The 26015-nt window shown below is 36.7% G+C and overlaps 2 protein-coding genes across 7 annotated transcripts in view; one reads left to right on the top strand and one right to left on the bottom strand.

Moving 5' to 3' along the window:
* tcea2 (transcription elongation factor A (SII), 2) overlaps positions 1–21935 on the top strand; it is a 26043-nt gene extending 4108 nt beyond the window's left edge. The window contains exons 7-11 of one of the 3 annotated variants that reach the window (XR_001636090.1): positions 1843–1997; positions 2074–2220; positions 2561–2632; positions 3268–3328; positions 21909–21935. Coding sequence is in view for 1 of the 3 variants with exons in the window: in XM_016509078.1 (XP_016364564.1) it covers positions 1843–1997; positions 2074–2220; positions 2561–2632; positions 3268–3276 (383 nt within the window). In the remaining 2 variants the exon portion in view is untranslated. Of the gene's footprint in view, positions 1–1842; positions 1998–2073; positions 2221–2560; positions 2633–3267; positions 3862–5721; positions 5741–21908 lie in introns of those variants that run through there. The other 2 variants (XR_001636091.1, XM_016509078.1) reach the window with 2 other exon arrangements.
* LOC107705684 (regulator of G-protein signaling 17-like) overlaps positions 15767–26015 on the bottom strand; it is a 33475-nt gene continuing 23226 nt past the window's right edge. For 3 of the 4 annotated variants that reach the window (XM_016509081.1, XM_016509080.1, XM_016509082.1), the window contains 4 exons: positions 25539–25678; positions 19003–19074; positions 18629–18863; positions 15767–16067 (listed from right to left, as the gene is read on the bottom strand). In XM_016509081.1, the coding sequence (XP_016364567.1) occupies positions 15879–16067; positions 18629–18863; positions 19003–19074; positions 25539–25678 (636 nt within the window). In that variant the 3' untranslated portion in view covers positions 15767–15878. Of the gene's footprint in view, positions 16068–18628; positions 18864–19002; positions 19075–24257; positions 24396–25538; positions 25679–26015 lie in introns of those variants that run through there. The other variant, XM_016509083.1, reaches the window with a different exon arrangement.

The following is a 26015-nucleotide window of genomic DNA, read 5'->3' as shown; positions in this document are numbered from 1 at the left end:
ACTGATGGACACTTTGGGCTCCCATGATCCGTTCCGCAGATTCTTTGCATGACGGCGCCTCCGTGTGGGCACGTGATGATGATGCAGAAGGGCACTTCAAGAAACAGTTGTTTGGTCCCCTACACCCTTCAACCCTTCGAGGGCATAGGGATGAGCCCTTCCGAATGGAACGCAGGGATCATCTTGGATGTGACATTTCATTTCGGATGTAATAAGTGACGTACGAAGAACGGGCCCCTGGGCTGCGTTCCAGTTCACTTTTAGACACGCACTCGCAAACTTTCCTAAGCACTTACCCTCAGGGGAATCCCCGCAGCCATTTTGAAGTGCGTTCCACTTTGTCAAGTGGACGAGGGAAGTTTACATGGCCATACCCTCGACCCCTCAATTTTGACTGAGGGAGTGAGTCTGCTTCATATGCACACTTTAGGCCGCTCTGTAGACCACAATGCAACACGACTATGACGTCATCGCAGATCGCGTTAAATTTATCCCCACCCCAAACAACTCTATAATATATACATTGAAATAAAAATGTAAAGCCTGTACAAATATTAGAAATCGTGAATATAAATAATTGAATTGAAATTGAATTGAATTGAATTGAAACAAATTCGTAAGGGGAAACATGTAAAAAATAAACCAACTCCATAACGGATTCTAAGTGATCAAGGGCTTAGGACGTTCCAATTCAGCCCATTCCAAGGGTTCCGCCAGTAGTGGGCACTCATGCAACGTAACCAATGACGTACATCCGAGTAAATGAGACAGAGGGAAGTTAGCGAGTGAAGGGCAAAAAAAAAGTGAACTGGAACGCAGCCCTGGAGAAAGCTATACAATAGTATTCCTGTTAAACTCTGAAGTGGTTACTTGAAGGTGCAGGACCGGTGTAAGAATGTGATTTGAAATCTGCCGTCTTTGCTCATTGCCTGTTGATTTTGAGCTAATCACTTGAGCCATAAATGAGCCAAATCACTCTGGAGATGCAGGAAAAAAATACATCACATTTACTGTTTAAAACTTTATGGTCTGTTATTTTGTTTTTAAAATAAGTCTCTTATGTTCACCAGTGCTGCTTTTATTTGAGCAAAAATACTGAAAACAGTAATATTGTGAAATATTATAACGATTTAAAATAACTTTTTTTAAATAACTAGTTTTCTATTTTAATATATTTTAAGATGTAATTTACTTCTGTGATAGGAAAACTGAATTTAGTCTTCAGTGTCACGTGATCCTTCAGAAATCATTCTAATATGCCGATTTGCTGCTCTGGAATCATTTCTAATTATTATCAGTATTGGAAATGTTGTGCTGCTTAATATTTTTTTACACAATATGGCACTGAATTGGCAATAGAAAGTTCAAAAGAACAGCATTTGTGTGAAATAGGAATATTTTGTAAGAATCTAAATGTCCTTACTGTCACTTTTGCATCCGTCTGAATACAACGTTAGTATATGAAATGTTGGTGATTCATATTTTGCGTGTAAAAATTAGTCAGAATTCAAAACTTGGAATAGTCAAAGATGTATTTTGCCTGTAACTTGTATAGTTGCAACATCTACCAGTAGAGGCCAATAATAATCAGCCAAACCTTTACCTTTTACCTCAAACAAACAGTGCGATGTTTTGATTGTGCCACAGTGTTTACACTTCTCATTTACACTTTTTCATTATGTTTCCATTTGCCAATGAATGGTTTAATTACAGTAGTTTTGCTGGGAAATGAGAATATATTTTAACACTTAAAATAAATAAATAAATGTGTGCTTCACCTTTAAAGGAAAATGTAAAATAATGCAACCGAGTTTGTGCTTTCTTGACTGTACTTCATGACACATATCTACCAGGAGTTAACGTCTACTGACATGAAGTACAAAACCAGACTGAGAAGTCGCATCTCCAACCTCAAGGACCAGAAAAACCCAGACTTACGCCGGAACGTCCTGTGCGGCAACATCTCTCCAGACCGCATCGCCAGCATGACTGCAGAGGTAGGTCTGGGTCTGACTTTGGCCCGAGAAGTGTTAAATTGCAAAAGTGTGTTTGTGTTAACTGCATGTTTGGCAGGAGATGGCAAGCGCAGAGCTGAAAGAGATCAGGAAAGCGCTGACCAAGGAGTCCATTCGACAGCATCAGCTCTCCAAATTGGGCGGCACAGAGACTGACATGTTCGTCTGTGGAAAATGCAAGGGCAAGAACTGCACTTACACTCAGGTATGCTGTTACAACATCTCACCGGCGTTTAGGACTGTTTTATAACCAGAAATGTTTATACTTGCCGTCATTATAAAAAACAACTATCAATCTGAAGCATGACGCAACAGTAGGTTACAAATACAGTCCTTCTAAAATTATTTGCACACTTAAGCCATATTTTAAAAAAGAAAACCGGGTGGATCAAGTTTCTGAAACACAAACAGTCCCGCATATCTGTGCTCGGAGCAAATTCGCACAAAGTCTTTGATTCGCTTGCATGTCTGAAAGGAAGTTTGCAAGTGGGCTTAAACTGCATTGAAGCATGAAATGAGCAGGAATGCACAATCTCTCTCCGCAGGTCCAGACACGCAGTGCAGATGAACCCATGACCACCTTCGTGCTGTGCAACGAGTGTGGAAACCGGTGGAAGGTAAGAATCTCCCTACACATCTGGCAGTGCAAAAGCCATAGGTTGACATGCGTAATAAGGCTTGCTGAAGACTATAAAAAAAACTGTCAAATTCATTATGTGACCATGAGACATGTTTGTTCAATGTAGCCACACGGTGGCAGTATTTTCTCACTGTAGGCAAACTTCACAGCTGTGCTTTACAATAAAAGTTTACCAACTTAACTGACTGCATAAATTGGCTATAAGGAAAGAATGGATTTAATGAGGTTTATATTTTACCTTTTATATTTTTTGTTTCATGACTTTTTGTTTTATCTTTAAAATAATGTTTACATTTTATGGAAAAGCAAAATGGCAGACTCCCATCTTGGCATGTTGTCACAAAAGTAACAAAATAAAATAAAATAAACCTACACTGAGAAATATTCACAAAATACAAAGTGTGACAACTAGCCCCACTGTCTACACAATACATATTCAGAATATCTTGGGGGAAAAAAAGGTATCAACTATCTTGCAATTTTGTTTCTCAGGTATTTTTATTAGGAAACAAGCTATTCGATATATTCCACTAGTTGTTGTTTTTCATTTATAGAAAAGAAAACATATATTTTACTGTATATTCATTTGTCTTCTGTTTTCTCTCTTTATAGTTTTGTTAAAGACTAAAGTGAGCAGGAATCTTCATATGAAGAGATGACCTGAATTCATAGTGTAAGGAAATGTTTTTTTTTTCTTTCTTTCGTCTTTTTTTTATACATTAATTTTCATAGCTTTGTAATTTATAATGAGTGTTGCAAAAAGCTGTTTCTGTATATTTTCCCCTCCTTTTTACTGGTGTAATATCATTGCCTTTCATGCACTGCCGATAACTTAGACCTAGTAAGTCAGCTGGCTTGTTCAGTCTTGCTTTGCCTTTTGATATAGTGCTTGTGCCTTTCTGCTCTATGAGTGCCAAGTAATTGCTGAAAGAATTTGTACACATTCATCTTTTTTTGTACATATGCTTTTCATATGTAGATGCAGTTTATGCACTTCGCAGATGATTTATTTAACCAAATCTTGAATGGTTGGTTGCTTTTCCAGAGTTTAGGAAGACTTAAAGGATTATGGTTAATATTTGAGCCTTAGTGTAGGCGGTAGTTTGCTTCTTGTAGAGTACCAGACGAAGAGACAAACAGAATGTGGTACACAATTGAAGGTTCATATGTATTGTATGAATAATTGGACTGTTCTGTCTCAGTAAATTTGGCTAAGAATATTTGGTGGCTTGAGTGTGTGTTTTTGTGTTTTATGTGTGCGAGTAGGGAACAGGAACAGTCAGTCGAACTTAATTAAGCTGCTGAACATCGTTTTATAAAAGTGGTTTGTATGACTGTACTCCATATTTGGAGTAATTCTGAAGTCATACAGTAGCTTTAGGTGAGGAACATAACTAAATTTGGTCATTAATACTCTCTTAAAATCTGCTCATCCACTCATGTACACCACCAGTCAAAAGTCTAAGGGTCAGTGAGATTTTTTTTCTGTTTTTGAAAAGTCTCTTATGCTCACCAAGACTGCATTTATTTGTTCAAAAATATAGTCAAAACAGTAATATTGTGAAATATTATTATGATTTAAAACAGCAGTTTTCTATTTTTGTAAGTAATGATGCTGAATTTTCAGCATCTTTACTCCAGTCTTCAGTGTCACACGATCCTTTATAAATCATTCTAATATTCTGATTTGCTGCTCAAGAAACATTTATTATTATTATCAATGTTGTGCTGCATAATATTTTTGTGAAAACCATACATTTTATTTTCAGGATTCTTTAATTAATAGAAAGTTCAAAATAACATTTATTTGAAATATCAATCTTTTGTACCATTATAAATGGTTTTACTGTCACATTTGATAGTTAACGCATCCTTGCTGTTTTAAAGTATTGTGTGTGTGGATATATATATATATATATATATATATAATTGTACTTTGCACTCACAGATTCTAGCCTACGTCTTAGAATATATGACTCAAATAAGCATTTTCACCGGATATTGTCATCTGAACAAGTAAGTAACAAGTCTGCCACGTTTTTTCTGACCAACTGAGGAAAAAAGCATTACAATAAATCGTGCTACAAATGGTGATTTAATCTAACGATAGATCAGCTCATATCACATCAAACCGTTCAAATTATTATTATTGTTATACTTTATTCTCAGATTATTAATGTTAACAACATCAGCATTGCGCGACTATGAGTATTGTGTGTGTGTAAATTACAGTCTAATCTCTAATTGTCATACCATTTGAATTTCATACCAATAAATTATTTTAACCCAAAAAGCAAACTATGCTCCCTTCGAACTGGTTGTCTTTAAAATACAAATCTTGTGTAGGCTGTAAATTATTTTAACCCAAAAAGCAAACTATGCTCCCTTCGAACTGGTTGTCTTTAAAATACAAATCTTGTGTAGGCTATCTGTAATCAGAAGCACATTTAAAACTGGAATATAATTTTATTTCATTCAAATGTGTTTCACAAACACATAATCCTTTCTGGATTACAATCCGCCATCAAAATGACTTTTTGACATTTAATTATTCTAGCTGCTGTGAGAAAAGGCTATAAACGATCGGCCACCTGCAGGATCCTCACATGCCATAGCCTAGTAGCCGGGACAACTTCTTTATGTTTACAGACGTGACGTAATGACGCAGCAGCATGCTCGAATTTCCCGCGAAAACCTACCCGTACCACTCAAATTAGAAAACATTATTATAAGCTAAACGTTGTGAATCGGGCTAAAGTAAGGCGTTAGTTTCGAACACTGGCTGGTTATGTACTTGCTCAAATATTGATTTTGGATAATTTTTAACCAAAAAAAGTTACTGACTGCAGCTTTAACTGTATTCAAATATGAACAGGGTTGACGTCAGTGGTGTTTGGAACCAATGATGTTTGATGTCGTTTAGAGTGATTAACCACTTATATTTTGGTATTATGTACCACTTTTATGGTGCTTTTTGTCGTTTTGGACGGCCCTCATCCGCATTCACTATATCATCGTGTGGAAAACATTTCAGAACATCTTTAAAGATATTTCTGTTTCCCACAGAAGAAAAAAAAATCACCAATAGTCAAATGAAGGTGAGTAAATTAATTTTGAGGTAAACTATCCTATATATAAACTATCCAAACTAGCTTTTGTTGCTCGTTTTTATTGTGCTTCAGATGTTTTCCACTAGAGGGAGCAGTCGGCCAATACTCAACTGAGAGTGAACAGCTGTGTTGCAGTGCCATATTTGTCTGCAGTGCCATATTTGTCTGCTGTATTAACTGAACTTTGTATCATGATCTGATGAGGCTGATGTTTAAATCCAGTGTTTGATCTCCGTGATCCTGAGGCCTTGCACATGAAACTGGTCCTATATTTTGGAAACTTCCCAGTAGCGTCCTCGTATTGTGAAGCTGATCTTAAACAAATCTGAGAATAGAACTGACCCTTTGTGACTGTGTAAGGCACAGCTGGTGAAATATGTCTGGCCTTTGCCTGAGCAGTAATGTTCTACAAGTTGTCACAACATTTCTTAATTATGGCTACTGAAAATAAATGCTGTCAGATGGTTTTAGATTGAGGAGATCAGTGACGATGCTCGTGGATGCTCCTAAATAACACCACATTTGGGTTTAGACCCGCCAGATCATTAAGAAATCAAAGAGCTTTGAACCTGTGATGGAACATGGTGGAAATCTCCTAAACAATTGCATCCATTGAGCCTCCACAGAGGTCATGTGGGAATTAGAGGGTCAGTAGGCAAGTGTTTTGATCTGCTGATTTCAAATGATGGCTGGGTTAATGAAAATGCTCAGTGCTTTGAGGAAGTTTATAGGCCCTTCAAGGGAATAAACCATGGATCGAAGACCTCAGGTGAAGGAGAAAGGATGCAACATGTACACTGTAAAAAGTGGTAACCTGTGATTAGTTACCTTAAAGAGCTATTTATACCTTATTTAACAAAGATACCATTTTTTTTTCAGTGTAGACTACCAGAAAAACGAGTTGTTCTAAAGCAGGGAAAAATACCCACAGGTCAAATGATATCACAAATCTCAATCTCCATATCCAAATGTAAACATATTCGTTCAAGAGAGAAACATGCAATGTTTTAATAAAGTCACAACGACTCAATGCAAAACAAATGTGAAAAAGAAATCTGATCTGATCTGTTCAGACTGAACTGCATGAACAGAAATTTTAATTCTAACTGGATTTCAAACCACTCACAAATGTGTCTTTGCTGTTCAGACTACAGATAATGAAAAGGATTTAACTTGAAGTGGTCAAACAATTTTGCTGTCTGTCAGAATGAAATCTTAGTCTTCTAAAAATGTAAAAATAAATACAATTATAGCTACTGTAATAATAATAATAGCTACTGATTGATTCAGTGCCTCAAACAAAATTGGTAACGTTACAATAATGATATTAGTTAACTACATTAGTTCCATGAAGTATAAAAAATTCTAAAGCATTTATTAACTTTAATATTTCCTCATTTACTAACACATTATTAAAATCAAAAGATGTATCTGTTAACATTATTTAATGGACCAGACTTACCATGAACTAACAATGAATGGTTTTATTTTTAATAACTTACATTTGATACAGTATTTATAAATATATGTTAATGTATTGCTCATTGTTAATTGTATGCATTAATGTTAACTAATAGGACCTCGTTGTAAAGTGTTATCCCAAGCATTTAAATATGTGATGCCATAGTTCTTCCTAAAAGCAGTCATTGTATATAAAAATAAAACCTGTTAAAAATAAAAAGTTGTGCAAGTTTCGAACTGCTGATTTTAGTCAATCATTTTGGGAGGCATATGAAAACCGATCTTTTCTTCCATATTGTGACATACATCTGAATGTAGCGGATTATCGAAAATGAAAAATGTGAATGGAAAAAGAATGTCATCTTCTGGAAACATTTGGTATTGAGCTGCTGAAGTTAAAGTAAACCACGACTTGGTGGCGCTCAAGCACAAAACGGTCTTGCCGAGCACACATTGATACCTAACGACAAAGAGGAAGTAAGTAGACCAAGAAGATGCATAGAGCTGCTGTTCTCATTGGTGTCTGAACACAAAGGGCTTTATGACAAACGCGACAGCGACTACAAAAATCTCGATAAGAGGGAGTTGTTATGGAGAGGAATTGCCGATCAAGTAGGATTCGATGTGTACCGGGGTATTTCTGTTTCTCATCTAATGCCATCTAATGTCAGGGAGTGAATTTGCACATTCACTCGGCTCATCGCCTGCGAAAATCGCTTGGGTATGAACACAAAAAACGTCGGCGATAAGCGCGTGCGATAATCGTCCTGGTGTGTACGAGGCTTTAGATTTCTGGCTTTGATTTTCTCACAGTTTTACAGTAACTCTTGTTTTTGAAAAGGAAATATATATATATCACTTTTTTCACTTCAGCAATATCTGCCTGCCAAGTTTCTTCTTTAAAAAGAAGAGATCAAACTTAAGTCTGTGCTCTAAAGCATTCAAGATTTACAACGGTTTAAGTTGGAAATGTCATTTTCAGGTCTATGGTCAAAAACTGGTTAAAAAGTAATAAATTGACTTTAACAACTGCATAAAAATCCCATAAAAATAATTTTTAAAATGTTCAATAAAAACTAAAATACAGTACATTCATAAAAAATAAAATGGACTAAATGATTGGAGAAGTCACGATAACGTCTACATGCATGTACAAAATATATGGAGTTAATTTTAATTTCATGCGGGCATAGAGGACCTACAATAATGTACAGTGTTTGAAAAATAATGTGTTTTTTGAACATTAAAGCATGTCAACATATTCTGTTACACCAAATACACAAAATAATGATCTTTAAAAAAGCATCATATGACCCCTTTAAGTACGCAGATTGTTATGCTGTCATACAGTGAGAGCAAGTTTCTCATGTCTTTGTCTATTAAGGGTCTGTTAGTGTTCTTCATCATGTAACTCGTGTGTTTTATCGAGAAGAGCTAATCATGTCTGTCCAGATGACGAGTCTCGGCTCTTGTCAGCGCAACCATCTACTACCAGATTCTTGTTAGAATGGCAGCGTGAACTGAACCACAAGTTCGACTCCAGGAATGTTTGTGGAACTTGAAGGGGGAGGGAAATGTCTCTCTGTATTGGTATTTCCATCTCACATTTTTAGCCATTTGTTTTTTCCTTCATGCATTCAAACTTTATGCAACACAGATGTTTGAACAGTGCTGATACGTGCATAAAGCTTTTGTACTGTACAATGTTGGTGGTTTGAGTCAGCGGTCACCTACACGGCAGAAGCAGAGAGCCTGTGATTGTTTTGGCAATATGACAGTATTTCCATACATGTTCTCAGAGATGGCAACAAGAACGATAAAGCCAGAGAAAATCCCTGAGCATTTTAGGATTCTTACACTGGGTTAGATACTGTATGTGGTTACGGTTAGTCCTGCTGTTGAAAGGATCAAGTCAACACAATAATAATGAGAATTATCATTGGAAACCTCAGTAGCCCAATCTGAAAAGGGCATGTATAGCTACTGATATTAAGAAGCCAACGTGAGAAAAGACGATTCCTATTTCCATCATCTAGAGCTCTTAATTCTAAACAAAAAGTGCACAAATGCTGCTTGCATCCTAGTCAACTTCCTTAAAGTAAAACCAGATGTGCAGAGGGGGGTCAACTTAAGTGTAAATGCTATTTAGAGGGACACGACAGATCATATTACCGTCCTATGGGCTTTTCACATTTCAAATTAAGCCCGTGTGATTGTGCACCCTGGGTTAATGTCATTTTAAGTTAGTTTATTCTATATCACACAATGCTTCATTCTGGGTTAGTGATTATATCCTAACATAGGTTACAATGGGGCTAAAGGCACACCTTAAGGAAAATGTACGTTTCACTGCACACGTAATGTATGATTGCAGAAAAAAACAAAAAAATTTGAAAACACACAAGTGGTTTGTTTCATTTAAAATTCTTATAAATGTTCAGTTCAGCAAAGTAAATACACTGTCATGAAAATGTTCAATTTAAAAATACAGAAAAAAAAATATTTTAAAAAGTAAAGATTCTGAAAGCTTTTAAGTAGATCTAAATACTTTTAATGGCTTTACAGAAGTAACAACAAATATATTCTATTATGATGTGATTAATATCATATTTTTAAATAGAATGGTTTCATTATAAATATGGTGATAATCTAAGTTTAATTAATACTCAACTTAATAAATCATATTAATCATATCTGAATCTAACCATATCATGTCAACTTATGGAAAAGTCAGCCAGCTATTTATTATCATGTCAATGATTGTGCCTTTAGCCTCAACAGCAGAGGCGCCTTTTACCCCAAATACCATACTTTTAAATATTATTCAGTTATTGAAAAACAGTTTAATTAACTTGAACGAAACTGAAAATCATTAACAAGACCTTTGTCTCAAAATATATTCAGTAAATTGTATCAGATCAATTATAGATAGATAGATAGTTTTATAACTAATCAGTAATAATTTTAATAATAACTTTTAGGAAGAATGTTTCAAAAGAAAACATTACTATTTAACGAGGCATTTAACAAGTCATTGGTTGTCCATTGATTAAAAAAATATAAATAAAATAAATTAGTTTGTCTTTTTGGGCTTAAGAGATACAATCAACTCTACACAAATAAAAATACATTTTTATCGCTCATAAGTAACTTCTGAATGAAAATAAATCTTTCTACAAACTATCAAATGTAGTAGACTTTCAAAGGCTATGCGTTCAGCTGAACGCATACATGAATACCGAGTCCGAATATGTCTGCTTCTATACGATCTAGAACGTGAAAAACACAAAAAAGTAGTAAGCCTATGTCCAAATTCTTAGTATTCGAAAAACAGTAGGCGAAAAAAGTACTGGGTAATAGGTCATCTACTACTTCTGCTGAGATTCTGGAGTGTGCACTCAATGGACACTTTACTATCCAATGAGGCCACGATTGTTGATCGCCGACTGATTGGCAGTAAAGCAACAACTGGCGCTAGTACGTCATGTGACAGTAACAACATGATGGATGTAGTACGTCAAGATTTTATTACTACCCATATTCATATTATATAGAACATACTTTTTTTAATGGTTGAAAGTAAAGTTTCAAACCAAATGTAGTACTAGACAGTATGTAAATTCGGACACAGTGTAAGCATTCGCATCAAAACCGAATTGTACTTTGAGCTTTAAGGTATTACGGGTTGAGTAGAGTGTGAAAAGCCCTTTTGGGGGCCACAGTCACAGTAAATCTCTTGGCAAGCTGTAAATGAATAATAACACAAACATCTTTATTATTATCATTATAGTCATATCTTCTCTTTAAAAAAACAAACATTCAAAATAATCTGCAACCAAGTCAAAGGTTATGGAATATTACAGACGAGTTCTTGATGAAATCATCTCCGGCATCGAGCTGGCCTGGGTTAAAAGGGACCTTAAGCCCCAAGCACAACCTGAAGAGGGCGTCCTGCTATGGCACCCAAGGGCGAGGGGAGGTTACACAGTAATGGTCACAGACTTTGGGAAACAAAGAAAAAATTGGTCCAGAAATCCATAAACATACTCTTTAAAACATAACTTGATTTATTTTTATACAAAATATAATGCTAATGTCAATAAATAAGTGTCCATAGAAGTCCATGAGTCAGGGACCGATCTCACTGCTGTATGTCATGGCACTGCAAATCTTGTGAGAATACAAGACAAAAAGAGAAAATCTCACAGAGCGACCGGTGAGAACATAAGAAAGAGTGAGGGAAGGCGGATGAGATGGCAAAACCTTGAGGCTGGAGCATGTGAAGTGAGCGCTTGACACACTGAAACCAAAACGTATTGTAACAAAGAGCAGTGTGAGCATTTGGTGATGCCGTAACGCAGATGATGGAAACACATCGGTTATTGACAGACTCACTCCTTCTCCACACAAAGCTCCTTAGTTTGAGACTGTTAGAAGGCTAGATTAATTTTGGCACCTTAAAGAAATTGATGTAAACATAAGCAGCTCTAGGTCACAGTCCCCGTCTCCAATCAAATACAAGTTTGTGAAAGTCTGTCTGATTTGTGCAGCTGTTGAAAGAGGACGAGGACAATTGCTAGTAAGTGATACAACAAAGTCAAACATTCCTATTATCATTATCGAAGCTGGCTGCACTGCAAGCATGTGTTGAGATGCATGATATATTGGTACCATACTGGTTCTCAGTCAATAATAAAGAATGTATATTTAATTGTGCTGCTTATTTCGCATAATTTTACATAATATACACTCACAAAATGTAAGGCCTAAATTTAAGATGTATGTATTTGAATTGCATATAAAGTTTTCATCCATTTGGATCACCGTTTTAACAAACTACTAAACTTAATGTGATGCATATTTGTCAGTCATACATAAATGAAACGGGTAAGAAATAGGTAAGATTTCTGTAAAAGGTTTATATTTTTTCATCAATAAATCCAATTTGTTTCAACATTTTAACTAACCGAATTTTGCTTGTTCCACAACTAGCCATATTTTAACCACGTTTCTACTTTAACTGAATACATTTCATTGTTTTCACAATGAACAGATTAATTCTGATTCTAAGCGGTTTTAATAAATGATTTTGTAAATATGATTATTACAAAAAATGTAATTGGTGCAAGTAGTTAATACTAAACTATGGCTTGATTATTTTTTGTACTTTTTAAATGTATTTATTCACTTACTGTTTATTTATTCATTTATTTTTTAAGTGCAGAAATCTTACCCGTTTCATTTATGTATGACTGGCAAATATGCATCACATTAAGACTAATAATCTACGTTTTAATTGTGTCATCCAAATGAATATTGAATATGCAATTCAAAAAAATCTTACATTTAAGCCTAAATATTTTTTGTGTAGACTACCTTTACCATCACCTAATACTCACTTAAATTTGATCTTTAAAAATACTAATAATCTGTAATAATAATTAACTAATAATTAAACTGTACATTATAATGTTGTAATGCCTAAGTTCACTTGGACTGATTTTAGTGTTTTAACAGCTTATCGGTTTCGGGCCAGAATTGTAATATCAGTGCATCCCTATATATTTCGTTAACTTGAAGCATAAATCTTAAATTTGCAAATTATTACACATCTAAATGTTTAAATGCATTTTTAAAAGTAAAAAATTATAACATTAAAATTTTAATTAAATGTTAATATTAGTTTAATAAATGGCAAATCCAGCTTACCTTATTTTCATTTTGCAGCATTGACGCTGATTATAATAGGAAAGTTTAAATCTGTTGCATCACACTGGTTGCAAAGTGTTCACACTGACAGCAATTTTCAAAGCAAACTGAAGTTACTTTCAATGCGAGCTGACAATTTGAGGCAACGTGAGCGACAGCTGAGCCGAGTTCGACATGTATGAACTGCGACAGTGGAGCTCATGTGATCTGCTGATACAGTACAGTACAGTGTCCTCTTAATCGCTTTCATTGTGAATGCAAAGTGCACGGGAAACGTTGAGAGGTCCACCAGCAAGCTTCCCTCTTTGAGTGTCTTAAGAGCGGGATGGTGCGTATCTGTGCGTATCCCTGTGTAATCGAGTGTTCACTGTCAAAGGCCGCATTGACATTGACATTGACATCTCTCTCCCATTGTCTTAAGAAAGTTCACTGAACTTTTATCACATAAACACACGCACACACACACACACACATCTGGCTTAAGTTAGACTGGTCACATCATGTCGGACAATAAGAGCAATACTAAATATATGTTCATGTACATATATAACCATATACACAACTATTTTACACATATTCCAAAATGTACATCTTCATGCACAATTGATAAAAAAAAAGAAAAAAAAAAGGCATCAGTTTTTTTTTTTTGGACTACAGTACATGAAGTTCTTCTAAATTGCCATGTGACTCTCAAAATCTCACTTTAAGAGTCCTTAATTCTTTATACATTTATTTACTGTACATATAAATATTTACAAAGAACCAAATCCAGGAAGTACCAAGCGGATGTGGATGATTTACCTCATTTCAATGTGAAATGACACATCTGATATTAAGGTTTCTTTGCTCAAACTAAAAGAACTGCTTAAGGAAGGAGAACGTTTAGGGAAAAAAATGAACACCTGTTTTTCAGATCAGCACTGATATAAAAAGCCTAACTCTATAATAAAAATGCTCTATTATTGTGGACTCACTCGCACAGTACTGGTTGGTTTCGGATTCACATTATGAAATGTATAAAATAGTTCATGATACATAAGTTTCGAGCAGTAGCGCAGCTCACAGTGTTAACATCAGTCCAGCCGGCTCGTACTACGTTCTAAATATCGAGTAAGTTCAGATGCTGTTGAAGGCATCTGTAAAGAAAATGAGTTTCAGGCGGAACACTGAGCATTAAATGTGTATAAATGAAGTGTGCTGGACCAGTGAAATCTTGAAATGGATTTTACAGCAGCTCATGGCTTCTTTTTTAAAGTTTGCTGTACAATACTATAAAACCTGTGCAATGCTTTTCTTATTCGCTAATGCTGACAAATAATTTAAGAGATATTCTCTTTAAAACATGTACGTTGTGTGATAAACTGACAGAAAAAAAACATTGTGATGACATGAAAGAGTTAAGAGTTAAATTCAAATGTATCGTTATCTGCTATTATTGCTGTAACATTTATTACAACAACATAAATTAAATTTCTGCAATTTTGCCATGATTTTAGATAGTTTTAGAGGCGGATGTATGTTTTCACATTTACAAAGACAAAATATTTTCTGTGGAATAATGTGCACTGACCAATAAAGCTAATTTTGATTTCATGTCGATTAAGATCATCTGCTTTTGCCTAAAGAAAAGGCGGGAACACTGAGAAACAGCTTGCAAAACTGTAGTACCTGGAACTGATTTTCACACCATTCACCCTCAGAAACATTCACTCACTCAAACACATGCTCACAACACAGTTAGGCCAGAGAGAGATACAGCGCAATTGAGCACTCGGGACTAACAGCTTGCTCGGTATGTCGCATATGTTCCAGATTTTCTTTAATATATGTACAGGAAAAACAAATCAGGTCACAGTTTAACAAATTAAAAAATAAATAACATTAAAAATACTAATTTTAAAACGTGAGTGACCAGTCTAATTAAGACCATGTCATTCTCTCATCTCTTGTATGTTTGTTTCATTTAATATCTCTAAAATTGGCGGTCCTCCTCTTTTTTTCTCCTATGTTACCAGTATTGTTGTTTGAAATTGCCCACATGAAATCTGTACACGCAGAAATCTCAAACAGAATAGTTATGCCATCTTTTACAAAATTCTACGTCCCCCTGCCTTAGTTTATTAAATTATTTTGGCTAATTTGATAATGCTTTCAACTACCAGTATGAGTTTAGTACTCTCATTTTACCATATTTAAATCCATTCCACAGATTTTCCCTCAAATTCAGTGCAGAAAATCTGGAAGATTCCATCTGGGCCTGGAAATTGATTTGCATTCTAAATGATGTGTAAATATTGTTGTACCTATTTGTTTAGCACCTTGAAAAAGTGCCATTCCTCTCTTTACGATGCAGCCAATCACCTCTCGACCCCTCGCCTCACAGAGCCAATCAGAGCACAGAGACAGTGGACAGGTCAGGGGAGAGGAGCAGACTGGTCAGGCCACTCCAGTGTATGTTATTGCAGAGGCCCTCTCAACTCTCTTCAACTAGAGATGTCAGGAGATAAAAGTAGCATGTTTGCATGGGGAAAAAAAAGAAAAGATGGCTGTGAAAATCAGTAGTTAAAGCTGCTGCTGTCACATACACTTGGAATGATGGTACGGGGGGGAAAAAAAGAAGATTTGAAGACTGAAAACTGCATTTTCAACCCTGTGTCTTAGAGACGTCAGGAGATAAAAGTAGCATGTTTGCGTGGGGGAAAAAAAGAAAAGATGGCTGTGAAAATCAGTAGTTAATGCTGCTGCTGTCACATACACTTGGAATGATGGTACGGGGGAAAAGAACATGGAAGCAGCAAAAAAAAAAAAAGGTAATCCAACCGTGACAACACAAAAAAAGGAGTACTTTTTCCTTGAGTGGTTGTGCAATGGAGAGAGATGGAGAGAAATAGGGAGACATTGGGTGGAGAGAGTGAGAGAAAGAAAGAGGAGGGAGTCGGGGGTCTATGACTCCGATGAGGAGCGTGACCCCCCCTGCACCAGTGATCTGTAGACGGAGGAGTTGAGGAATCGTGGGTAGGAGTCTCTGTGCATGAGGGTGTAGATCTGCAGCTGTGCGTCCTCAAATATGTGAGGGGTGGGATCCTGCATCCTCCTGTTGATCACTTCCCTAACACGAGAGTCCAGACTCACCTTAAGGACAGAAACAGAGCATTGTGAATTAGGATAATATTCAAATAAAATGCTTATAAAGGATAGTTTTATAGTCATTTTATGATAATACTCAAGGTTAGGATGGTCAAAATTTTGAATTTGGGTTAATGTCTTTTTAAAGCCTGGGTTAACAGACTTTTGAAAGGGGCTTTTAATTCTGAGTTATAAAGGTCTGCTTTGAATTCCATATGCTAGAGTACGGTTAACCAATCAGAAACTGAACCATGCTTGCCTTCATTAAATATTAATGCACTTTGTACAGTTGCAGAAACATTTACAAGCTGTTTAGTTTCAGCAGCTCAGGAAAACATTAAAAATGTTGAACAGTGACATCAAGCCCTTCTATCACCCTTTTTGACCAACACATTTCAATGACTTTCCTTTTCATTCAATATCATTCATTATATTCAAATAAATGCTGTTCTTTCTATTCATAAAAGTACCCCAAAATGTATCACAGTTTCCACAAAAATGATGCAATATAACCTAACAGCAACATTGATGATAATCAGAAATGTTTCTTGAGCAGTAAATCAGTATATTAGAATGATTTCTGAAGATCATGTGACACTGAAGACTGGAGTAATGATGCTGAAAATTCAGCTTTGCTGTCACATGAATAAATTACATCTTAAAATAGAAAACGGTTATTTGAAATTGTAAAATATTTCACAGTATTACTGTTTTAATGTATTTTCAATCAATTAAATGCAGCCTTGCTGAGCATTTATACATTATTATACTTATATATATAATCTCTTCAAAAAAAAAAACGTACTAATCCCAATTTTGAACGGCAGTGTACCTCAAAAAAATCTTAGATATGTTTTCAACTTTCAGTCCCATGAATCTCTTAAACTTTATGAAACCTGTGCACCATGGGCCACGGCTATTACTACACTGACCTCTCTAGTTTACTTTCTTTCATGACTCTATATAAGGATTCCTTTCATTCTCATACCAGACACTCAAAAGTGTACAAGCACTGGAATTAGGAGCTCAGGTCAACACAAAGCTCATCCATCTGAACTCACTCACTCCCACTCTATTTATATAACCGCTTTACAGTAGAGTCCAGCAGGAATTAATTTATAGCTTCCTTTGCTCAACCTTTGCTCCTTAATTTACTTCTAGAAAGTATGTTTTCCTCAGCTGCCTTTTGAAAGTTGTGGAGTTTGAAGGTGTGAGTTCTGGCTCCGAGGATGAAAAAGCCAAGAGGCACATTCAGCATGTCAACACAATGAATTAAACAGCATACCAGCAGCACATGTGCGCACCGAGAACGCAACGATAGTGTGTACAATACATGCATACCCTGCTGTCTCACATCGGCAGGAGACAAAACATGAACAGATCATAATAGAAAGCAGAATCAACCGCCACATATGGTGCTAGATGCCTGTATCTCAGGAAATGAGCCTTATAAAACATTAAGCTTCAATCATACATCTGGCAGAATTCCTTCACGCCTTGTTTCTTTGTCACACACTAAGTCTTAAACGTTTACTCTCTTAACATTTAGTGGTGTGAAGTTCATACCAAGCATCTAAATACGTTTTGTTTTTTAAGATAAGGCCCCAGTCGCTTCTCATTGGTCAGAATGCAGCCAATCACAGACCTGCACATAGGCTGAAATCTGCATTCCACAAAGGAGAAAAAAGACAGAGGTGATAAAGAACAGCTACCAATCTTTCCACTGCAGTTACAACTGGACTTTTTATGGATATTATATTCTGTGCCTTTCTTAGAATAGATTTACATACATGCATGCATGAAACCTCCTCCTCTCCAGCAGGGATAGATTACAGATATATGTCTGTATTAAACCTGGTGATTCTCAACCTGTTTAACTTGAAGCCCCCCACCCCCACACTGGTAAACACAATAATTGAAGGTCTGAATCACACAATCAGAAAAATTGTGTAAATGCTGTGCCTGAAGAGGTAAAACAGCCTGTCACTGAGGCAGTACCATTAAAGGGACCTTATCTGCCCCTAAAAATGCATTTCAGTACCTTAGAGTAGTAATATGTACCTTTAAGGTACTACTTATGAACATTTCAGGGGTAAATAAGGTACATGTCATTTTAAGGGTGCTTCTCCAGTGAGAAGATGTTGTACCCATAAAAGTATAATTTTTGAACATTTTTACTGAGATCCTGTAGGAGAAAATGTGTCTTCTAGTATTTATGCTGTAATTAGGACAAAGCTGCTTGTTTTCATTTTTTTAACACAAAAATGTATTTATATATTTAATAACTACAATAAATTTGACTTTAATTTAGTGGCTGTTTTTTTTGACATCTGTGATTTAGATTGTACAGTATGTGAACCTGCTTTTTTATCAAAAGTACATAAATAAGAGGCTTAACAGAACACAGTATTTTCAGATGAGACACTCTCTCACAGATGTGATTATAGGATAAAACCTTGATTATAAAGACAGCAAAGAAGTTTACACTGAATAATTTTGCTACTTCACACTGTCATTATGTGTGTGTTGATTAGGGTGTGTGTGTCTGTTTGTGGCTGTGTATGTACCTCTTTGGACGAGAGGATGGAGATGTAGTCTTCGTAGATCAAACGAGTCTTCTCCTCGATGGCACTCTTGTTGATCTCCTTCTTCAGGTCCTCGCAGGCCAGCCAGAAGAGCATGTTCTCCTCACTGTACTCCGTCCGCAGGAACTCACGGAACTTGTTCCGCCCTGCTGGGTTCTTCATCAGCTTATCGAAAGACTGCGCCCACTGTTTTATCTCCTCTATCGTCGGTTTGGGGCTGAGAGAGAGAGAGAGAGAGACATTAGGTACATTCACATTCCTAACAAACATAATAGTCCATGATGACTTGGTTGAGAGAAACAGCTCAACTCTCATGATGAAAACAGTATCTGGTGTATGTGTGTGTGTGTTCTCACCAAGGTTCACATAGAAAGGGCTCCAGCTTTGTCTCCTGGGCTTTCCTCCGCTCGCGCTTGTCATCTTCACTCCTAACAGTGAGACTAGAAGGTGGTAAAATGGCATTGAGAAATAACAGCAGTGCCTGAACAAAACAAAACAATCTAGACACACACAACACTCTCACATACAATATGCAAGGCCCTTCAACTTCATGTTCAGGTGAATTCATGTGAACCCCAAGGATTTTTTTTTTTGCTCTTTCATTACTCAAGAAACTTAATTGAGTTTCTAATTTAATTATGAACTCATAAGTTTCTCTAGTCACACCATATGGCTTTGAACCGGTTCATAAGAGTCCATTTTTTTGTGAATTGGTTTGACTACACTAGTCATACAAAATGGTTTGAATCACTAAAAAGAACTGGTTATTAAGAGTTATTTGTTCGGGACTTGGATGGACTACTTTGCTGATTTTTTATCTGAGCTAGTGCTGGCTGCAGATAAAGTCTTAATTGTTGGTGATTTTAATATCCATGTAGATAATGAAAAAGATGCATTAGGATCAGATATAGACACTCTAAACTCTATTGGGGTTAGACAACACATGTCAGGACCTACTCATTGTCATAATCATACTTTAGATTTAATACTATCACATGGAATTGATGTTAATGGCGTTGAAATTCTGCAGCAGAGTGATGATATCTCGGATCATTATCTAGTCTCGTGTATACTCCATATAGCTAAAGCTGCAAATTCAACTCCTTGTTACAAATATGGTAGAACCATTACTTCTACAACAAAAGACTGCTTTGTAAATAATCTTTCAGATTGGTCTCAATATCTTAGCATATCCAGTAGCTCAGAAAAACTTGATGGTGTAACAAACTATTGACTCTCCATGCATGCAACTATAGACAAGGTCGGTCCTTTATGCTTAAAGAAGTTACACCGTGGTATAATGAGCACTCTCGCGCCCTAAAGAGAGCAGCCCAGAAAATGGAGCACAGCTGGAAGAAAACAAAACTAGAAGTATTTTGTATTGCATGGAGGGAAAGTACTTCTACTTACAGAAAAGCTCTAAAAACGGCCAGATCTGCTTACTTTTAGTCTCTTTTAGAAGAAAACAAAACAACCCCATATATTTATTCAATACAGTGGCTAAATTAACAAAAAATAAAGCATCAGCAGGCACAGACATTTCCCAACAGCACAGCAGTAATGACTTTATGAACTTCTTTTCTTCCAAGATCGATACTATTAGAGATAAAATTATAACCATGCAGCCGTCAGCTAGTATTGTATCAGACAGTGCACTATAGATTCCCTGAGGAACAATTCCACTCATTCTCTGCTATAGGACCAAAAACCTTCAAACTGGCTGTTATTAAGCCTCTCATTAAAAAATAAATAAATAAACAAAACTTAATCCTGGAGAATTAGTTAATTACAGACCGATCTCAAATCTCCCTTTTCTGTCAAAGATACTAGAAATGGTAATCTCCTCACAACTATGTTCTTTCTTAGAGAATGGTATCTGTGAAGATTTCCAGTCAGGATTTAGACTATCATAGTAGAGAGACTGCTCTCATCAGAGTTAAAAATGACCTATTCTTATCATCCGATCATGGTTGCATTTCTCTATTAGTGCTACTGGATCTTAGCACTGCATTTGACATTATCGACCACAACATTCTTTTGAATACACTAGAAAATTACATTGGCATTGGTGGAACTGCATTGGCATGGTTCAAATCATATTTATCTGACCGTCATCAATTTGTAGCAGTGAATGAAGAAGTATATCGTTCACAAGTGCAGTATGGAGTGCCACAAGGCTTAGTACTAGGACCATTGCTTTTCATGCTTTACATGCTATACATGCTACCCTTGGGAGATACCATCAGGAAACATGGTGTTAGCTTTCACTGTTATGGTGAAGATACTCAGCTCTATACTTCTTCACTGCTCTACGAAACATACCAATTCACAAAATTGACAGAATGCATAGCTGATATAAAAAAACTGGATGACTAGTAATTTCCTACTGCTAAATTATGAGAAAACAAAAAAAAAACGTGTTAATTATCGGACCAAAATCCTCTGCATGTAATAATCTAGAACACTGTCTAACACTTGATGGCTGTGCTGTCAATTCTCTGTCATCATTTAGGACCCTAGGTGTGCTATTTGATAGCAATCTTTCCTTTGAAAGTCATGTTTCTAGCATTTGTAAAACCAAATTTTTCCATCTTAAAAATATATCTAAATTATAACATGTGATCTCAATATCAAATGCAGAAATGTTAATTCATGCGTTCATGACCTCAAGGTTAGATTTGTCAGGATTATGGATTGGTTTTGTTGTGTTTTCCCTCCCCATGTGTTCTGTGTCCCAGTTAATTGACTGATTCCATGCACCTGTGTTCCCCTGATTGCTCTGTGTTTAAAAGCCCCAGTCTGTTCAGTTTGTTTTTGTCAGGTCTTGAATGTCTTCCTTGTGTTCTGTGTCTCCTGTTGGATTATTAAAGACTCTCGTTTTTGTGAAATCTCCATGTCTCCTCGTTCCCTTGCTCCAGCGTACTGTGACAAGATTATTGTAATGCTTTATTGGAAGGTTGCTCTGCGCACTTAATAAACAAACTGCAGCTGGTCCAAAATGCAGCAGCTAGAGTTCTTACTAGAACCAGGAAGTATGACTATATTAGCCCGGCTCTGTCAACACTGCACTGGCTCCCTATTAAATATAGTATACATTTTAAAATCTTCCTAATTACTTATAAAGCCCTGAATGGTTTATCTCCTCAGTACTTGAGTGAGCTCTTATTGCATTATAGTTGTTCACGTCCGCTGCAATCTCAAAACTCTGGCCATTTGATAATATCTAGAACCTAATATTTGTCTGTTTTATTCTTATTTCAAGGTCACCGTAGCCACCCAGATCTAGTCCGTATCCAGATCAGATGGTCACTGCAGTCACCAGGATCCAGCCCGTATCCAGTCCAGATGGTGGATCAGCACCTAGAGACGACCTCTACAGCCTTGAATGTCAGTGGAGACCATGTCAACTAGATGAGTCCCAGAGACAGATCCCCTGTGAAGACCTTGTCGGCCATCGGCACAAGACCATGAGAACCAGACGAGTCCTCTGCTCAATCTGATGTGCGTTGCAGCCTGGAATTAAACCACACACCATGCTAGTTTCGTCTGGCCAGAGGAGAATTGGCCCCCCGACTGAGCCTGGTTTCTCTCAAAGTGTTTTTCTCCATTTCTGTCACTGATGGTGTTTTGGTTCCTTGCCACTGTTGCTTTTGGCTTGCTTAGTTGGGGAACAATTTCTGGCAACATTGTTGACTGCACAGTCACTATTGGAAGAGAATTGAACTTAGCTGGACGATGACATCAATGAATAAACAATGAATTGACTTTAAACTGATAATTAACTGATAAACTGACTGTTTTCTATTGTCCTCTTGCATTATCAGCACACAATTTTCCTGTTTAACACTGTAAAGCTACTTTGACACAATCTGTATTGTATAAAGTGCTATATAAATAAAGGTGACTAGATTGGACTTAAAAACAACTGGTTCATAAAAGTCAATTGTTTGGGAATCAGTTGGACAATGCTGGTCATGCTGTATGGTTTTCATTCACTAGAAATAACCAGTTTATAAAAGTCACTCATTTGGTAACTGTATGGACTACACTAGTTGCACTGCATGGCTCTGAATCACTAAAAAGAACCTGTTCATAATTTGTTCACGAATCTGTTGGACCATACTTGGTTTAAAATCACTAAAAACAATTGGATCATAAGAGTCATTCAGCTGGTAATTGGTTGAACTATACTGGTCATGCTGTATAGTTTTGAATCACTAAAAAGAACCGGCTTATAAGAGTCACACATTCAAGAAATTGTTGGACTACACTAGTCACACTAAACGATTTTGAATCACTAAAAAGAACTGGTTTATATAAGTCATTCATTCGGGAATCGTTTGGACCACACTGATTGAACAGCTTTGAATCACTAAAAAGAACTAGTTACTGAAATATCTACAGAATGAGTTACATTAATGAAGCTCTGTCATTAAGAGGACATCAGAGTTTGGATCTCAGTGGTCACTGTAAATAGCTATGTGCAGCAGGTGTGTTTGAAGAATGAGTGTGAGTGGATAAGTGTGTGAAAGATGTGTGGGTGTGAATATGGCTCCTATTTCCTCCAGGGCTTCTGGTGAAACGAGAGCAATCTTAACCACATTTACTCTCCTGACTCATAGTACACTTGAATTTCACTCATCCAGAGAAGCACACACACTTACACAGCAATTAACGTGTGTATGTTCACAGAAGCATGTATTCACCTGTACTCATAAACACATACCATATTTCACACTGAAAAACATATCACATTTCATTCACACACACATAAAAATAACTGAGTGTTGTGTTGAGGGATCTTGATATGACAGTAGGAGGGAGAGCTTCATAACTTATTCAACTTAATGTGGCATATTTGCAAGTGAAACTGAATATTCAGCCGGAAATAACACAGGATTGAATTTATCCTCAGGGATTTGATTGTATCGTAAAAGTAGGCTATGGTATTATTGGTTAATGATATTTTTCCCCAACCAGCAGTAAGGAAAAGTTATTACAGTTTGATGAAAAACTATGAAAACAAACATTTTATTTCTTTAGGATAACGTGCAATGACGAATTGTGCACAATGAAACAATGAACATGTTTTAAGTAAACAGGGTCTATTTTTAGTTGTTGTTGACTTTAAATAGAAATCAAATACACACATCAACCTATTCCAACTCAAAATTTCAGGGAAAATGCTTTTTAAATAAAAACAGAAGAGTTGATGGAAGCTAAGTGATGGTGACGTTGAAGTCACACGACCATGGTGTAGTTTGTTTATAGCCTATGTTTAGCTTTTTACTTCTGATGATTGTATTCAGGCTACAACATTAATTTGGGAAGATTATCATGATGAACAAAACGTTTAAGAATCACAAATTTTAGCTGATCACAAAGCTTGTTTTCTGCAATAATCCAAAAGCGAACAGGAAAAAACCTATGGAGTTTTTGCAGAGAGAATTAAAGTGACGCTAACTTTCTGGTTGGCCTACAAAATACATCACTGCAGCGCTCTATATAGAGGTGAATATAATCACAGTGAAGGATTGGTGGAATGTAACACTAGCAGTGGTGATGAGTGGAATGTACCATGTGGAGACAGAGACAGGTGAGTGGGTCGTACCATGAGCAGCTACAGCAGCAGCACCAGCAGAAGCAGCAGGTGTTGGGTTTCTGTGTGGGCGAGGGATGCTGGGCGCGGCTGGGGGACGTCTCGCTCCGCGTCATCGGAGACTCGCGGTCTGCCGGGACAGGGCCTGTGTACTGATACACATTAGAGTAAATACCCAACCACATACACATACACATACATATATATATATATATATATATATAAAACTCTTGATTCAGTTTTTCATTACCATTTTCTTTAAAAATGAACATACTGTTTTTATTGGTTTCTGTGCCTTTAAGACCTCTATTTAAATTGCTTTGCATGTGAAATAAGTAACAGTGAATTGCATATTTAATTCATCATTACATTACCCTTTCTAAAACTAAATAAAAAAATTTGAATTTATGAATCAATACAATTCGTACGAAGCTGGAATGCACCAAATGCTGAGGCGTGGCGCTGAGGCAATCTATATAACATACCAAAAGAAGGCTGCAAGGATGACATTTTTGTGTAGGCAAAAACCCGAAATGAGTTTTAGCACTTCCAGTTCCATCCTAAAGTCAATGGGTTTTTTTAATTGGTTTGTGGGTAAAAGCCTGAAATAAGGTCTGTGGTGATTTTCACGTTGTATTGGGACATAAAAAACGTCAGTCTTGAAAAAGGTGGTTACAAACAAGTGGCTAAATGAGACTACAGAGGTTGTAGGGAACATTAAATGTCATCAGGAGAAGAGATAAACTCATCTACTCACTACTCACTTTAACAGTATTCACTTTTTATACTTTTACTCACATTTACAGCCTAATTTCATTAATAAACACACCCTTTCAACCTATTCCAACTCAAAATTTCAGGGAAAATGCTTTTTAAATAAAAACAGAAGAGTTGATGGAAGCTAAGTGATGGTGACGTTGAAGTCACACGACCATGGTGTAGTTTGTTTATAGCCTATGTTTAGCTTTTTACTTCTGATGATTGTATTCAGGCTACAACATTAATTTGGGAAGATTATCATGATGAACAAAACGTTTAAGAATCACAAATTTTAGCTGATCACAAAGCTTGTTTTCTGCAATAATCCAAAAGCGAACAGGAAAAAACCTATGGAGTTTTTGCAGAGAGAATTAAAGTGACGCTAACTTTCTGGTTGGCCTACAAAATACATCACTGCAGCGCTCTATATAGAGGTGAATATAATCACAGTGAAGGATTGGTGGAATGTAACACTAGCAGTGGTGATGAGTGGAATGTACCATGTGGAGACAGAGACAGGTGAGTGGGTCGTACCATGAGCAGCTACAGCAGCAGCACCAGCAGAAGCAGCAGGTGTTGGGTTTCTGTGTGGGCGAGGGATGCTGGGCGCGGCTGGGGGACGTCTCGCTCCGCGTCATCGGAGACTCGCGGTCTGCCGGGACAGGGCCTGTGTACTGATACACATTAGAGTAAATACCCAACCCCTCACGGACACACACACACACACACACACACAGGAAATCCTCTACATCTGGTGACTTGAGTTTGGAAATTAACATGCACATGGTCATGAGGTCATAATCAGTCCCTCTAAACCAGGGGTGGGCAAACTTGGCCCTTCCAGGCCACTTTCCTTCAGAGTTTAGCTCCAACCCTAATCAAACACACCTGAACCAGCTAATCATTGTCTTCAAGACTACTAGAAGGCTACAAGCAGGTGAGTCATATCAGGGTTGGATCAAATCTCTGCAGGAAAGTGGCCTGGAAGGGCCAAGTTTGCCCATCACTGCT

The sequence above is a fragment of the Sinocyclocheilus rhinocerous genome, unplaced genomic scaffold (assembly GCF_001515625.1).
Source record: "Sinocyclocheilus rhinocerous isolate Xijiao unplaced genomic scaffold, SAMN03320098_v1.1 scaffold263, whole genome shotgun sequence".
NCBI classification, from domain to species: Eukaryota; Metazoa; Chordata; class Actinopteri; order Cypriniformes; family Cyprinidae; genus Sinocyclocheilus; species Sinocyclocheilus rhinocerous.
This window is presented reverse-complemented; position numbering and strand designations above follow the sequence as displayed.